This window comes from Erinaceus europaeus, chromosome 14, assembly GCF_950295315.1.
Source record: "Erinaceus europaeus chromosome 14, mEriEur2.1, whole genome shotgun sequence".
In the NCBI taxonomy this organism is placed as follows: domain Eukaryota; kingdom Metazoa; phylum Chordata; class Mammalia; order Eulipotyphla; family Erinaceidae; genus Erinaceus; species Erinaceus europaeus.
In genome coordinates, this window is record NC_080175.1 from 55,474,070 (window position 1) to 55,491,992 (window position 17,923).

At 40.0% G+C, this 17,923-nt stretch overlaps 1 protein-coding gene across 2 annotated transcripts in view; it reads right to left on the minus strand.

Annotated features, from left to right (window-relative positions):
* The window catches only part of WDR49 (WD repeat domain 49), a 250,745-nt gene that overhangs the window by 100,595 nt on the left and 132,227 nt on the right, over positions 1-17,923 (minus strand). Inside the window, exons 9-12 of one of the 2 annotated variants that reach the window (XM_060171906.1) lie at positions 15,224-15,365; positions 14,102-14,123; positions 6,168-6,298; positions 3,058-3,156 (exon numbers count right to left, since the gene is read on the minus strand). In XM_060171906.1, the coding sequence (XP_060027889.1) occupies positions 3,058-3,156; positions 6,168-6,298; positions 14,102-14,123; positions 15,224-15,365 (394 nt within the window). The remainder of the gene's footprint in view (positions 1-3,057; positions 3,157-6,167; positions 6,299-14,101; positions 14,124-15,223; positions 15,366-17,923) is intronic. The other variant, XM_060171907.1, reaches the window with a different exon arrangement.

A 17,923-nucleotide genomic window follows, 5' to 3' on the forward strand; every position in this document is an offset into this window, starting at 1 on the left:
AGGAGCAGTGGTATCATAGTGTTGACACTGTGCCTCAGTAATAACCCTGGTGGCAAAAAAAAAAAAAGAAAAGAATTAAATATTCTGAGATGTTCAAGACAAATGTGATCCCAATACAGCATTTTCAGTTTAGAAATTATTAACAAGAACCTTGCAGATAATGAGATAATGTAATGAACGTGAGTTATGATATCTATTTTTAAAATATTTAAATAAAGATGATGTTGCTAATGGTACTCTACATAATAGCATCATCTTTGAACCCATGCAAACCATTAGAATACTTATTCCTACTTATAGGACTAGTCTATACATCGTTGTGAAAAAATCTATACAGAGATATTTTAAGTTTTCTAAGCAATGATTCTATAGCAAATCTGCTTAGAAATTTGATCATCAGGAGTCGGGCTGTAGCGCAGCGGGTTAATTGCACATGGCGCAAAGTGCGAGGACTTGTGTAAGGATCCTGGTTCGAGCCCCCAGCTCCCCACCTGCAGGAGTGTCGCTTCACAAGTGGTGAAGCAGGTCTGCAGGTGTCTATCTTCTCTCCCCCTCTCTGTCTTCCCCCTCCTCTCTCTATTTCTCTCTGTCCTATCCAACAACAATGACAACAATAATAACTACAATAATAAAACAACAAGGGCAATAAAAGGGAACAAATAAATAAAATAAATATTAAAAAAAGAAATTTGATCATTATCTGCTTTTGTTATTTAGTTAATGTCTGTGCAATTAGTTGAAACTAGCATTGGGTTTGCTGCTGAGGAATAAGGTACCCTCTGAGGATCATTGTAGAGGAAGAGACAGAATGTCACTTCTTTTTTTTTTTTTTTTTTCCTTCAGTGTTATTGCTGGAGCTTGGTACCTGCACTATGAATCCACTGCTCCTAGAGGCATTTTTTTTTTTTTTTACATTTTATTGGATAGGACAGAGAGAAATTGAGAGGGGAGGGGAGGGGAGATAGAGAGGAGGAGAGGAAGACAGACACCTGCAGACCTGTTTCACCCCTGTGAAGTAACCCCACACACACAGGTGGGGAGCCGGGGACTTGAACTGGAATCCTTGCACAGGACCTTGTGCTTTGTACTATGTGCGCTTAACCCAGTGTGCTACCAGCTACCACCTGAGCCTCCATAATGCCACCTTCTCCTTGAGGAGATTAGATGAACCTGGTTACATAAAACAGGTTAGAGCTTTGCGCTGCAGTCAAGTCAGTCCAAATCTCTTCACTCGCCTGCCATTCTCTTACCAGAATACTTTTCTGCTTTTCATTTTAAAAAGTAAAAATATATCTGTCCTAGTGGGGGGCAGCACTGGAGGGGAGGGGTTTCTTTGCCATGTATGTGATCTAAGTTTAAGCTCAGCCCTCATCTCACTAGGGCAAATGTCCATGATGTCTTGTCATTCTTTCTTTCTTTCTTTCTTTCTTTCTTTCTTTCTTTCTTTCTTTCTTTCTTTCTTTCTTTCTTTCCTTCTTTCTCCCCCCTTGCCCCTGCTCTGACTTTCTATCTCTATCTCTTGTTTTCTATCTGAAAAGATCAGCCCTGGATTTGGACTTGAGTTCAAGCCCATAGTCTGCACCTGCAAGAGGTACATTTCCTGAATGGTAGAGTAACTACTGCAGGTATCTCTCCTTCTCTCTGTCCCCCCCCCCTCTCATTCTTTCCTTCATGCCTTCTAGGGATAAGATAGAGACAGGTTGGGGGTATAAATTGACCTGCCAACACCCATGTTCAGCAGAGAAGCAATTATAGAAGCCAGAACTCCCACCTTCTGCACTCCATAAAGAATTTTGGTCCATACTCCCAGTTGTATAGACATGATAGGGGGAAGATGGCCAGAGAGCTTTAAACTCCAATTCCATCAGGACCCAGAGAGAGATGGAAAAAGAGGGACATTTGAATGTAGTAAAGGTGTTAAGTGTGACTTGGAAAGGTAGAGAAGATGGGACCATAGGAAACAATGGGCCAATACAGACAGGTAGTTGTAGAAATAATAGTTAACTCATATCCATATCCGCAAGTTTAGGAGAAATGCTGTAGCTTCCCACAGGGGGAATACGGATACAGAGCTCTTGGTGGAAATGGTGTGGAATTATATTATCTTGTACCACTCTTATCTTGTACTTTTGTAAATCAACATTAAATCACTAACAAAATTTTTAAAAAACTAAAAATTGGCTACTAGAAGTCATAGAGGTATGTAATGATTTAAAGAATTGCTTGATTTTTTTTTATTTGTATATTTTTCATATTCACCCCTAGAATCATATTTGTCTTGAACATACCAGCAGTAGGCCTGGTGGTTATATATATATATATATGTAATAAGACAACAAAATGAAACAATGTTAATATTTCATTAATAAAGTCATGATACCCTGGTGACCACCCCTATCCTCAGGTCCAATTCAGCTGCACTAAGTTTATTCAATTGAGAAAACAGAATGTCACTGTACCATGGAAAATGACATCTTTATTACCCAATTAAATTGGCCTAAGTAAGAAAATCTTTAGTATCTAAGGACATTAAAATTAAATATGAAAGGCAATTGCCAAGACATTCTGTTTAAGTGTAAAATATTCATGTGCTCTGCTAAACGCCCAGACACCACAGTCCAGCCCACCTAAGGCTCCTCACAGGCTTCTGGAGCAAACAGTCCTCTGCTGGTTTCCAGGTGGCATGACATTTAATACAAGCTCTTGTCTGAGCCTGAAATGCATATCAAGTGAACAGGAGCTCCGATGTTCCTACCAAGGGCCACCTGGGGTTCATGCAAAGGCAATTTGGCAAAGCTTATTGGTACAAACTGAACTCAATACAAATACAAAAGTTTCCTCCCTGCTGTCAGAAATTCAGAAACGCTGATGTAGCAGAAGGAAAGATGCGCCAGGGAGAATTCCCGAAGCCAAGATAAATCTCAAGATTCTCTTGAGTCCTTTGACAAGATACTGAGATCAGGAATCTGTTACACTTCTGGCCAACCGTCTGTAATTTAGAGACCACGCAGAAACAATCAGTCCGACACATTATTTTAGTTTTAAACTTTGACTCACCTGATTTGGACTTCAGCAGCCTCTGGTAATCAGGATGAAAGACATACTGAGCAGTCTCTGTGATGTTATTCCACAGGATAATTTCTCCATCGTAGCTCCCTAGATAAGTTAAGATGGAGAATGTAAATTTTCCCCAAATTTAGGAATTGTGAGCAATGATGGTGTGGTGAAGCCATGACTGTGACATCTTATGGAAAAGCTGGCCTTTAGGGGGCTTAGCTCTACACTGTCAGAGACATGACTGAGTAATAATAGTTCATATTTTCACAGACTTTAACAACCCAGTGTCCTCACAGGGTACCTAGGCATTAACTTCGATGGGAACTAATACCAGTTTTGAAAATTTAAGTTCGAGTACAGGTTCTGCCACCAACTACCTCTGTGACTAAGCAAATAATTTAACTCCATCTGATGTTGTGATCCCCTCATCTAGAAAACTGGGTTAATGATTATATTTAACTCTCTTTTTAAAATTATTCATTTATTTGTTATTGGACAGAGATAGAGAGAAACTGAGCAAGAGGGGAAAGATAGAGAGGAAAAGTGATAGACACCTGAAACCCTGCTTCACCACTCATGAAGCTTTCTCTATGAAGGTGGGGACCAGGGGCTTGAACCTGGGATCTTGAGCACTGTAATTTAAGCACTCAACCAGATGTCTGGTCCCTCTTTCTATTTGTGCCTTTCTCTTTCTTTCTCTCTTCTTTTCTTTCCTCCCGTATTTCTTTTGAAAGGACAAAGAGAAGTTGAGAGGGGAGGGGAAGATAGAGAGAGACAGAGACAGACACCTGCAACCCTGCTTGCTTCACCACTCCTAAAGCTTTTCTTCTGCAATTGGGGTCAGGGCTTTGAACCTCATTCCTTGCACACTATAATGTGGGGCACTTAAACAGGTGCACCATCACCTGGACCCCCAAATAATTATATTTATCTCATCATGTTGTTGTGAAGAAATAAAAGCATTGAGAATAATGTCTAGAATATTACAAGTATTGAAAGGGTATTGATAATAATTCTTACCATATGTATGATGGAATGAAACTTATTTTTTATGAGCCTTTCCTTTTGTTAGGTTTCTCTACTGTTGTGTGTGTGTGTGTGTGTGTGTGTGTGTGTGTTTCATTTCCTCCCTCCATTTTTCTTTACTGAATAGTTTTAGTAGTTCTACAATGCCCCCTACAGAAAATCCTTCCCCAACACAGTTTTCCTATGTGGACAACACAGGAAAGTTCTAATAGTCAGGTCTCACTACACTACTATCTCAGTGAAAGCATCTCCCTACCACATAAATAATCAATGTCAAGTTCAGAACAGAAGAGAGGATCTGAGAGGGATACACACACAACGACTCTCTGGGGGTATAAGAAAAGAGTCACAGACTAAATGCCATGTTATCCTGAAAAGAGCACATTGGGTGACTCACCACTTGTTCAATGGGTGTGCATTTCAACTGATCATGTAAAAGCAACATGTCCTTACAAATAGTTTTCCTTGACTAGAAATAATGCAGTTTCTAAAGGCCTGTCTAGTCAAGATGTGTCCATGGATCACTTTAAGAGCTGGGGTTTGAGGGACCTGAACATGGCACCCTCTGGTTAAGCACACACATTACCATGCACATGGACATGGTTTCTCACCTCAACTCCCCACCTGCAGGGATCAATGGTGGAGACTTGGTGGCTACACTAAAAGTCCACCGTTTCTGGTGGCCACTTTTTTCTATTTGAGTGGATAGGACACAAGAGAAATTGAGAGAAGATGCAAAGGCAGAGAGAAAAAGAGACACCTGCAGACCCGCTTCCCCACTCGTGAAGCTTTCCCCCTGCAAGTGGGAATCAGGGGCTTGAACCTGGTACCTTCAGCAGGTCCTTGTACTTTGTATTTTGTGTGCTTAACCAGGTGCACCACTGCCCAGCCCCCTCTCTATCTCCCTCTCTACCCTCCCCTCCCCTCTCAATTTCTAACTGTTCTTTTAAATGAATAAATAAATAAGTGGCCACCAGAAGTAGTGGATTTGTCATACAGACACCAAGCCCCAGTGACAAACCTAGTGACAATGAGAAAAAAAAAAAAAAAAAAAGCTTGGGTTTGGGTTTGTAGACATTTTGTGAAGCTGGTCTTTTAACTTCCATGACTTGGACTAAATTGTGCCAAAGGTTTAGTATCTTTGCACTAAGAAGCATGTGACTGGCACTGTAGTACGATCTTCAAGCAGTAACTCAAATGTTGCCTCTGGATAAAGAACAATAATAAATGAATGTTAACTTTTGCTGAGATGTCAAGCCCTGTTAAGACTGTTATGAATGCATAGGTTACCTTAATCCTCACAATGAACCAAGATGTTTTACACTATTTGTATGTTATTACTAGGGAGTAGAAACTATAGAGTTCAATAACTTTCTTTATTTTTTTTTGTTTGTTTTTAGTTTTCCTTGCCTCCAGGATTATCACTGGGACTCAGGACCAGCACAATGAATCCACCATTTCTTTTTTTATATATATAAATATTTATTTTTTCTTAAGTATTTTATTTTATTTTTTAGAGAGATGCAGAGAGAGAAAGATACAGAGAAATACCAGAGAACTGCACAGCACTGGCTTTTGTTGGTGTGGGGGATTGAACCCGGGACTTCAGAGCCTCAGGCAAGAGAGTCTCTTTGCATAACCATTATGCTATCTACCCCCCACCCCCCGCCTGAATTCACCACTTCTAGTTGCTGTTTTTTTCCATTTTATTGGATAAGACAGAGAGAAATTGAGAGAGGAGGGTGAGAAAAGGAGAGGAAGACAACTGCAGGCTTGTTTCATTCATTAAGCAGGCCCTCCACAGGTGGGAAGTAGGGGCCTGAACCCAAGTTCAGTAACTTTCTCAATGCCATGCACTGGGAAGTGGTAGAAGCAGGATCTGAAGCCCAGTAACCAGGTTCAAGAGCTGATGTCATTGCCACTAACATAGTGACTTGGAAACAAGGTCCAAGAACAGTTTTAAATGTAATAATTGCTTATTTTTAAAAAAATCAATTATTTTCCAAATTAAAAGAAAAATCTTCTGATATTAATCACCCCAAAGAAATTTTCACCACTGATTATCAACTCCAAATTAAAACAACCTGTAACAAGAGTGTGTGGAGGTAAAAAGGCAGCACACAAGATGTCATCATGGTGCTGAGTTCCTCCTCTCCATTCTTCGGGCTGGATGAGAGATTCATTGAAGTTCTGAAGTCGAAACACTGTAATGGCCCTAGTAAAAAACAGATAGAGAATTGAGTAGCCGAGTCAGAGAGATAGCATAATGGTTATACAGAGAGACTCTCATGCCTGATGCTCCAAAGTCCCAGGTTCAGTCCCCCACAGCACTATAATCCAGAGCTGAGCAAAGCTCTGGAAATAAAATAAAATAAAATAAAATAAAATAAAATAAAATAAAATAAAAGTGGATAACCATCATCCACACAAACAGCTTAATATGAATTGTCTGAAAGGTTGTGCCCTCCAGATTTCAATCCCACTTGTGATTCATATGGAATTTCCCACACTGAACTTTCTTTTTAAAAATAATATTTATTTAATGGCTGAGCAATAGCACACCTGGCTGAGTGCACATGTTAACATGTACAAGGACCCAGGTTCAGAACACCACTCCAGCATATGCAATACCAGGGATAAAGCTTGGGACTTCATCTAGTTTGAGACTCCATTGCCTCACTTACTGCACTACCTTCCATGTTGCCACAAAAGCTTTCTTTCACAATCTCCTAAGTCATAAATACTTAGTATTTATTTGAAGGTAAACTACTCTTCTATAACCACTGACACCATATATATTAACCAGATTACTTATCCAGCACCCAGACCCTAAGACCACAAAGAGTGTCATGGCCATATGAATGAGTCTGTGAACAAACACTATCTGGAGGTTCTAAATAGAAATAGGAAGCCCTGCCTTTAGTTTCTAGCAAAAGATCTCACTTGGATAGTGTGCTGTTTGGCCACTTGAATAAGCCAAGCTCAAACTCAGTCCCCACAGAAGAAAGCTTTGGTGCTGCAGTCTCTCTTTTTTAATTAACACGTATTTATTTGTTTATTTATTTATTTTCTTGGATATGGTAGGAACTGAAAGCAAAAGGGAGATACAGAAGGAGAAAGAAAGAGACACAACATGGTTTCACAACTCATGAAGATTCCCTCTTGCAGGTGGGTACTGGTGACTTGAACCTGGGTCCTTGGACATGGTAATGTATGCATTCAACTGAGTGCATCATTACCCAGCCCCCTTACAAAAAAACTTATTTATACATAAAGATCTCAATAAACTAAACACACACAAAAAATGCAACCCATTAGAAAATAAGGCCAGGACATGGACATATTTCACTGAGGAAGAGATCCAGAGGGCCAACAGATAAATGAGAATGTGCTCAAAGTCACTGATCATGAGAGAAATACAAATAAAGACAGCACTGGGGTACCACTTTATACCTGGGAGAATGTCATTCATCACAAAGGACAAAAATGACAAATGTTGGAGAAGACATGGAGAAAAAGACACTTCTACATTGCTGGTGGGAGTGCAAAATGGTCCAACCACTGTGGAGACTTATTGGGACTCTAGAATGGACCTACCCTGCAACCCAACAATTCCTGTCCTGGGGATTTACCCAAAGGAGACAGAAACACCTATCAGAAGAGATCTGTGTATTCCTATGTTCATAACAGCACAGCTTGTATTTGCCAGAACCTAGAAGAAACCCAGATGTCCAACAATAGGTGAGTGGCTAAAAATATTCTGGTATATATACATGATAAAATACTACATGATAAAGTGACTACCTGATGAGACCTCTCTCTCTTTCTCTCTCTCTCCTCTCTCATCTCTGTCTTTAGATTAAAAAAATAAATAGCTTTGTCATTTCATCATGTAGTATTTCATCATGTATATATATCATGCGGTTGTTTCCTTAGCATCCTCTTGGACGAAAATTGAGGATATCATATTGAGTAACATAAGCCAAAAAATATATATCAAATATTCTCACTTATTAGCAAAACTTAATAAAGTAGGGAATGGAAATGGAGAGCACAAAGTGAAACATGGACTAGACATGGTGTACTACAGCAAAGCAAAGGGCTCTGGGGGTGGAGAGAGAGGGAGGAGAAGGAGAAAACTTTAAAGGCCTGGTACATAGTGGAATTGTATGCATATGTCAATGACTGCACTGTAAAGCATTAACTCCCTCAGTAAAAAATTACTGATTGATTTATTTATCTATATTCCTGAGCAAGATAGAAGAGTGAACCAGAGCATTGTTCTGGCATATGCAATGCCAGGGATCGTTCTCTCTTCTTTTTCTCCTTCTTCTTCTTCTTCTTCTTCTTCTTCTTCTTCTTCTTCTTCTTCTTCTTCTTCTTCTTATCTCTCTCTCGATTAAATAAATAAATACATAAATAGCTCTGTAATTTTATCAGAGATTCTAAGACACTGAACATGGTGACAATCCCTATGGCACTTCGCTGATTTGCTGAGCCCTTCCTCACACAGTATGTTAATCACTATCATTGGTGCAACACCTCTGGAAAAATCCCAATCAAAAATACCAAGGAATGGGACATAGGCCAGATTTATTCTAAACAGTTGTGAGGCCAGTATTTGAGAAAACTTGTGGTGCATTTGAGAACAGTCCAGAAATACAGAAACTAAAATGTCTGGTGCCAAGAGAGAATAGAAGGAATTGAAGGTAAAGTTAGACTGTGGGGCAGGGGCAAAAATCTTTTTCTATGAAATGATAAGAGTTCTGGTTCAGATCAGTTGCCTTTGTGTACTCGTTATCTCTCTGCCTCCTTCCAAAGTCACACATAGCTCACTCAAAGGAGCATTTGTACTCACAGACTTTGTATCTTCACCCTCATCCCTCACCTCCCACAAATCTTGCCTCTATCCCCCAAACTAGAAAGGTCTCCTGTTTGCCTTGCCCATGGAATTCTTTGCCCTCTGATAGATGAGTCTTCCTCTTCTCCAAATTCTTTAGCTTCTGGTATGTTTCTGTATGTGCCTTCTTGATCATTTACTGGTTATTCTCTATTTTTCAGATTTTCTTCTTTCTCTTCCTCCTCTCAATGCAGACATTCCATTTTTTTATTTTTACGTTGTCTTAACCTTTTTTTAATTTTTATTATCTTTATTTATTGGATAGAGATAGTCAGAAATGGAGAGAGGAGAGAGATAGAGAGACACCTGCAGTCCTGTTTCACCACTCATGAAGCTTTCCCCTTGCAGGTGGGGACTGGGGGCTCCAACCAGGATCCTTGGGCACTGTAACATGAGCACTCAACCAGGTGTGCCACCACCCAGCCCCTATGTCTTAATCTTTTTTTTTAAATATTTATTTTAATAGGAAAAATACGACTTGTATAAGCTACTATATTTTACTGTCAATTGTAAACCATTAATCCCCCAATAAAGAGTTTTATTTAAAAAAAAAAAAAGAAAAATACAGAGAAAAAGATATTGAGAGAGGTAGTCTTGGGGCCAGACAGTGGCACACCTAGTTAAGCATACACACTGCAGTGCACAAGGACTGGGTTCAAATCCCCTGGTCCCCACTTGCAGGGAGAAAGCTTCATCAGTGGTGAAGTAGGGCTACAGGTGTTTCGGTGTTTTTCTGTCTCCCTACCTCTCTCCCCATCCCTTCTAAATTCCTCTCTGTCTTTATCTAATAATAAAAAATAAAAGAGAGAGAGAGAGAGAGAACTGTTCAACTGTTCAGCTTTGACTTCTGGTGGTTCTGGGGACTGAACCTAGGACCCCAGAGCCTTAGGCATGAAAGCCTTTTGCAGAATCACTATGCTGCCTCCCCAGCCTTCACTGTGGATATTCTTATTATCACTTTCACTATGTCCTCTCTACTAAGGTCAGGTTTGCCCAGGGGTTCTCTATACCACCGTAAGTTCTGATTTCACGTACATATAAATTGCTTATAGATTTGTCTTTATTCATGACTTCCCCATTGTTATATGTTTCCCACATGTCAGTCAAAAGGTGTATTTAAAGTTTCCATCAGTTTCCTAAGAGACACACAAATTTTCTGTCAGCCTTCCACATCAGGCTTCCCTCTTTCCTCTTATACTGTTAAAATTTTACATATAATGCTTCTTAAGTATATCACATCTGTCCCTATGCAAGAGTTATTTATTTTTAATTTTATTAAAAAGAGACAGGGGTGCAGAACTCTTGATTATGGGAATTGTACCCTCTTATCCAACAGACTTGTCAGTCATTTAAGTCGGGGGGGTGAGAGGAGAGGAGATAAGAGGGAGAGGGAGAGAGGGAGAGGGAGAGAGAGAAAGAGAAGTGCACTGCTCAGCTTGAGCATTTGTGTTGAGAGAGGGAGGGAGGGAGGGAGGGAGGGAGGGAGGGAGAGAGAGAGAGAGAGAAGTGCACTGCTCAGCTTGAGCATTTGTGTTGCCAGAAATTAAGTGTGGGACATTGTGTGTCAGAGTACAATAGAGCTGAACTCTCTTCCAGCCTCTTTCTCTGGGGTCTTGTCTTAATTAGCAACTCTCACAATAGCAGAAACACTGCTATGCAGAGACAGGGTCTTCTGGACATCTCTCTCAAGTGAATGAGTGAAAAGTTCTCTGTCAAATGTCACTTTCTCAAATCCTGACTATGCCATCTAAAAATTGTCCCTTTGTGTGTCTCATCATACACCCTATATGAGTTTTCTTTATTATACTCATGGTTATGTAACATCTGTGTTTTTTTACCCATGTACTTTATATCTCTCTTATTAAAAATAGGCTTTACAAGAGCAGAGACTTAATTCATTAGTGCGACCTAAAATAGTACTAACTACATAATAGCCATTTAAGAAATATATTTAATCAACATATTAATTATTCTACTTTAAATCTAAGTTTAATATTAACATTCCTTAATAAAATCAACATGCAGTTTAGCAAGAAAATAGAAAGGAGGTAATTTGCAGCCCTGAAATTGCTGTGAATATCATTTTATTTGTAGTACAGTGGTTATGCAGGAGGTTAAGTGCAAGGACCAGCATAAGGAGCACCCTGCTTCCTACCTGCAGGGGGATCTCTTCACAAGTGGTGAAGCAGGTCTGCAGGTGTCTATCTTTCTCTTCCCCCTCTCTGTCTTCCCCTCCTCCCTCGATGTCTCTTTGTCTTGTCCAACATCAGCAATAACAACAACAAAGGCTACCAAAAAAAAAGGGGGGGGGGAATAGCCTCCAGGAGCAGTGAATTCATAGTGCAGGCACCTAGATGTAGAGGCCAAAAAAAAAAAAAAAAAAAAATTTCATGACTGAGATTCTGAGGTCCCAGGTTAATCCCCCGCCCCCATACCACCATCAACCAGTGCTCTGGAAAGGCACACACACAAACTTTGGGGACTGGGGAAACAGCATTATGGTTCTGCAAAAGATTCATACCTTATTTGAGGGACTAATGGAGGTCATTAGAAAATGTCCCATCTCCCTCAGCCTTCGGAGTCTCTACAGCCATGTATAGAAGCATGTTCTGTTTCACAGATTCCCGAGATTGAGTTCAACTTACCCAACTGTCTTGGTAATAGTGTGCACTACATGGTATCCTATCCCTTTCTTGTTTCTTTACTCTCTATGAAGCTTCCTGGGACTAAGTCCCAAATAACTTACTAGAACTCAGATAGTTACTTCAGGATCTGCTTATGGAGAAACTCAGACTATGACAGAGGTCAGATAAACATCTAAACTTTAATGCTTCCCAATTTTAACATATTTGTTCCAAACTTGTTCTTTTATTGTCTTGCCAGTCTCAAAAAATGACTAAGGTTTTCCAGTAAAAAAAAAAAAAATTCATACCTGAGATTCTGAAGTCCCAGGTTCAAACCCCAGAACCTCTATAAACCAGAGCTGAGCCCCTGTTCTAGTCTTTCTCTGTTTCTCTTTATATCTTCTTCTCTCTTTAAAAAAAAATACAATAAATATTAAAACGCTAAAAGAAAGAAAGAAAAGGAAGGAAGAAAGGGAGCAAGGTAGGAAGGAAGAAAGGAAGGAAGGAAGGAAGGAAGGAAGGAAGGATGAAAGGATGAAAGGAAGGAAGGAAGGGAGGGAGGGAGGAAGCCAGCTACCGGGTGGTACACAGTGCTTTTTGTAATTTGGTGAGAAAGTGTAGCCTTCTGGGATTTGGTTGCCAAAGTATGGCAACACTAATTAGCTGCCACCTTCCCCTTAAAACTAAGCCTGAAACTTTCACTGGAAAAGACATTTATCCTTAAAATATCTTGAGAGTCTACCCTGCATTTCTTACTTGCCTGTTTCTAAGATGACATTTTTAAGTTTGTACTTTTGCCAAGAGTAAAATTAAAGAGCAGAATAATTTCATTTTAAGGTCATTTGGGTGCCAGGGAGACGTTCTCTTTTCAACATTGAAAAGAGTACTAGTCCAACCTCATATCTCATTTTTTAAAATCCTGAGCACATGTCATTGGATGTCAGGATATCTAGTACATGTCATTGTATCATGTATAGAAATATTTATAATTCAGAATGTATATTTAATGACCAATTCAATGCAAACACAATTTACCTGTCAAAAGTAAAAAAAATAATTTAAAGCAACAAAATAAGTAAACAAACTCTTCTAGGATGAATCAGTTAGGAAACATCTTTTGCCAAATCATATTATGTAGACTTTGTCAAGGAAAGAACAAAAGTATATAAAATCAACTATTTGTTCCCTAGAGACTAACTATTATTGTGTTGTTCATCCATTTATTACAAGAGCTTGCCTTTCTTTGATATACTGGATTTTTAGGCTTCAAAGTAATAATTAAAAGGCAGAAAATAAGCCTAAAGTAAATCAGTTCATTTTTATCCTTTTTCCTAAAATTGTTGGAATCATACTTTGAACATTGAAATCATCACATTGCCTGCAAATTTTAAACAAACATTCTCATTCCTGATTTCTAATATATTTAGAGAAAAAGAGAACTTTAAAGAGTAGAGGGAGATAGAGAGGGAAACAGACAAAGAGATACCTACAGCCCTGCTTCAGCAGTCTTCAGGCTTCCTCCCCGCAGGTGAGAACCAAGGGCCTGAACATGGGTCCTTAAGCATGGTAGCTTCACCAAGTGAGCCACTGCCAGGCCCCAAAGTATTGTCTTTCAGTAGTGAGAATGATTGAATTAGTCTCTACATTAAATAAAATAATCTGGACTATGTTTTTTTTTTTTTTTTATAATCAGAGTCCCTTGAAAATTAAGCTGTAGGTGTCAGAGTCTTCTCATCTGCCCATTTGCATTAGAGGAAAAGTCTTTCAAGTGACTTAATGTCTCCATATATATACTCAGCTTTCTGGGCATAAAGTCAGATTTCAGTTAGCCTTGAAACCATTAAAATCATAATTTCATAACAAATAACACTAGGCAAACTACTTATGATAGTGTGTAGTGAACTGTCAAATTTATGAATAATATCTTTTCAAAACATATAGCACTTTAATTTTCCTAGCCTAAGTATTATGTCATAAAAAGTCCAGATAATGATCTCTTCATTTTCTCAGAAAAAAAGGAAAGATGAGTAATTTCCCTTTCTTTCTTTTTTCCTTCTGTTTTTTATATAATTTTTATTTATAAAATGGAAAGACTGACAAGACCATAAGATAAAAGGGGTACAATTCCACACAATTCCCACCCCCAGAACTCCATATCCCATCCTCTCCCCTGATAGCTTTCCTATACTTTATCCCTCTGGGAGAATGGATCCAGGATAATATGGGGTACAGAAGGTAAAAATTCTGGCTTCTATAATTGCTTCCACTTTTTAGTATTGTAAATAATGGGCATTGGCAGGTCAGTCCATACTCCCAGTCTGTCTCTTTCTTTCCCTTTTCTTTTTACTAGTGCATGACTCCTCAGCTTTGGATTCTGGAGGTGTTGGGGGTTGAACCTGAGACCTCAGAGCCTCAGACCTGAAAGGCATTTTGCATAATCTCTTCCCAGCACAGTAATTTTCCTTATAATGCAGTACACACCTCTCCTTGGAGCCTGTTAATGGGCTTGAAAGATCCTCCTCTGTACTACTATGGAGAAAGTGCTAACATAAAATTGAGTGGACTCTTTCTTGTTCCTGTTGCAAGTTAGGAAACAAGAAGGCATAATTTCTCTGTACAGTGGAAAGAACAAATTAATTGACAGGACTGAACAGTGACTTACCCTGCAGAGCACACATATTACTATGCAGGGGGAAATCTTCATGAACAACACAGAAGTGCTACAGGCATCTCTCCTCTCTCTTTCTCTATCTTTCTGTTTCTAAATCTTTATCAAAAATGGCCACTGAGAGTGGTAGAGTTACACAGGTACTGAATGCTAATGACAACCCTGGTGGCAAAAAGAAGAAGAAGAAGGAGGAGGAGGAGGAGGAGGAGGAGGAGGAGGAGGAGGAGAAGAAGGCAGAGGAGGAGGAGGAGGGGGAGGGGGAGGGGGAGGGGAGAGGGAGGGGGAGGGGAGGGGGAGGATAGGGGGAGGGGGAGGGGAGGGGGAGGGGGAGGGGGAGGGGAGGGGGAGGGGGGAGGGGGAGAGAGAGAGGGAGAGGGAGAGGGAGAGGGGGGAGGGTAGGGGGAGGGGGAGGGTAGGGGAGGGGGAGGGGGGAGGGGGAGAGAGAGAGGGAGAGGGAGGAGGAGGAGGAGGAAGAAGAAGAAGAAGAAGAAGAAGAAGAAGAAAGAGGGGGGAGTAGAAAGAAAGAAAAGGAGAAGAGGGGGAGAAGGAGAAGAGGAAGAGGAAGGAGGACAAGAAGGAAAAGGAGGAGAGGAAGAAGAGAGGAGGAGGAAACAACAACAGCAACAATTTACCGGCTATAAAATTTGGAAAAATGTTGATGTTAATAGTCAAAAAGTAAAAATAAATAAATAAAATAGTCAAAAAGTTGTATTGACTCGCTGAAGAAAAAGGTAGACTCTAAAAGAAAAAGTCTGTAGCCAGTCTCAAAACCACTCTAATGGAACTAACAAATAACATTTTATCCACTAATCTTTGATCCTTTGCAACTTGGGAACTTTACTAGCAGAGGTCACCAGCAAGTTAAAACTGCAGAACCATCTGAGATGTCCATTTATGCTCACATACTTCCAGAATTTGAATCAAATAAAAGTTCTCCTGTTACTCTACCATGGTTTTGTTGGAAGTATGCATACCGTTTCCAGCCTATAACCAGGATTGTCTTCTTCAGGACCAGGATCTGTGAAATTGCCATAGTTCCTTTTGGCCCAACATGTAAGGTGTGGTGGCAGCATCCATTAAAGTCCCAAACCTTAAAGAGAAAAAAAGTCACTTTTGAGACAGAAAATGTGTCTTCTTTATCAGTAAAACAACACATTACACTAGAATCACTTCTCACTTTTGTTTTTAGATTGTGAATTTAATAACACTTGAGAAATAATCACGTTTAAAAGTTCTGACACCATGTAAATTTAGTCTGGTTGATAATCTATTTGTGACCTATAGGTCTATTATAGCAATAGTTGAGTACTTCCAGAGATGTAGATTAGTGTAAATTTTTAAGGGGTAAATCATGAGGGGCTGGGTGTTGGTGCACCGGGTTAAGTGCAAACAATAGAAGCACAAAGACCCCTGCAAGGATCTGGGTACAAACCCCCAGTGCTCCATCTGCGAGGGGGAGGTCACTTCACAAGCGGTGAAGCAGGTCTGCAGGTATCTCTCTTTCTCACTCCTTCTCTATCTCCCCCCCTTCATTTCTCCCTGTCCTACCCAATAAAACTGAAAATAAAATAGCTGCAGAATCAATGGATTCGTAGTGCAGGCACCAAGCCCAAGCAATAACCTTGGAGGCAAAAGAGAAAGGAAGAAAGAAAGAAAGAAAGAAAGAAAGAAAGAAAGAAAGAAAGAAAGAAAGAAAGGAAGGAAGGAAGAAGGAGGGAGGAAGGGAGGGGAGGAAGGAAGGAAGGAAGGAAGGAAGGAAGGAAGGAAGGAAGGAAGGAAGGAAGGAAGGGAGAGAGAGAGAGAAAAGAAAATAGCCAAATCATGAAGCATACTATTTAGAAGATGTTAGTATTTTGGTTCTGTAGGCCAGCAGTGATACACTAAGTAAAGTGCACATTGTACCATGTGCAAGAGCTTCATTTCAAAGCCCTCAGTCCCCACCTGCTTCACAAGCTCTGGGAACTTTCTCTTCTCTTTCTCCCTTTCCTATCTCTGTCTCCTCCCAACCCCCATCCCAACCCTCTCTTTTTCTGTCTTCCATCTCTATCAAAAGTAAATGGAAGAAGAAAAAAAAAAACAGCCACTGAGAGTGATGGAATCACCATGGCATCACCAAACTCCAGTGATTCCCAGGTGACAAAAAAAAAGAAAAGAAAAGAAAAGAAAAGAAAAGAGAGAGAGAAAGAAAGAAAGAAAATGAAAGAAAAATCTTGGTTCTTTCTTTAAATCTAGTTCTCTAAATTCTAGTTTCTCGATTTGTAACAAAGGAAACTTAGTCCTCAGGAATGCTTGGAGGTTTAAATATCTAGTACACACCCTGAACCACTAGTACACATACCCTGTGATATTCTGTTCTGCTTGAATAGGCTCTTAAAATACCACGTTTTTGTTTGTTTTAGAAAGGAAAGGATTTGTGGAACCTGCGTTGAGCAAGTCTACTACTCCATATTTCCCAAGGAACATGCTTACTTTATGATGCTGTGGTACTTTAGGATGCTTACAGTGTTGCTAATTATTTCATTATTATTCTATCTGGATGGAGATCTATAATTGGTGGCCTTTTTTTCAAAATAAAATTAGAGTTTTATTAGTTTTGTAGATTATCTTTAATAGCTATGTGCAAGTTTCTTTTTTAAATTTTTTATTTATAAAATGGAAACACTGACAAGACCATAGGATAAGAGGGGTACAATTCCACACAATTCCCACCCCCAGAACTCTGTATCCCACCCCCTCCCCTGATAGCTTTCCTATTCTTTATCTCTCTGGGAGGATGGACCCAGGATAATTATGGGGTGCAGAAGGTGGAAGGTCTGGCTTCTGTAATTACTTATCCGATGAACATGAGTGTTGTCAGGTCGATCCATACTCCCAGCCTGTTTCTCTCTTTCCCTAGTGGGGCAGAGCTCTAGGGAAGCGGGCTCCAGGACACATAGGTGGGGATGTTTGCCCTGGGAAGTCCTTTTGGCATCATATTAGCATCTGGAAACAGGTGGCTAAAAAAGAGTTAAGATATAAAGCAGAACAAACTGTTGACTAACCATGAACTAAGTCTGGAATATTGTGGATGAAGATTTGGGGTCTCCATTTTAGAAAAAGCTAGTAGGTCTATTTTAGGTAAATTCCAAGGGGCCTATGACTTTACTAGTTTTTACCTGTGCCTGACATCTAATGCAGGTGACCTAAGTTATTGTCTCGGGGGATGGTGTCATAGTTGGGAAAAGGACCAGAAACCTGGATCAGGGAAGAGAGTAGATCCCAAATATGGGAAAAGTATATAAATATTGTCAACTGTAAACCCCACTGATTTGATCTGGGGCCCATAGTTAGCACAGGAGCCTATGTAACCTATGCATCCCTGTAGTCTGAGCTCACATTCTGTGGTCATGGCTAGAAACATTCCAGGATGTGCCAATTTCAAGACCCATCTTCCTTGGGCACTAAGTAGAGTGAGAATGTTACCAAACTCCCTTCAGAGACTAGGACATTTCCTACCATTGCTGATCCACATTGAGGGCAAGGTCCTACAGAGGCCTGCATTATGTTGTTCCTGATGGAGATGACCAGTGACAGTGGCAAGAGGGATCTGCTAGAGGTCTAAGCCCATCATGTCTGTGTGGGAATCCCAGGACTCCTGGACTAGGGCTC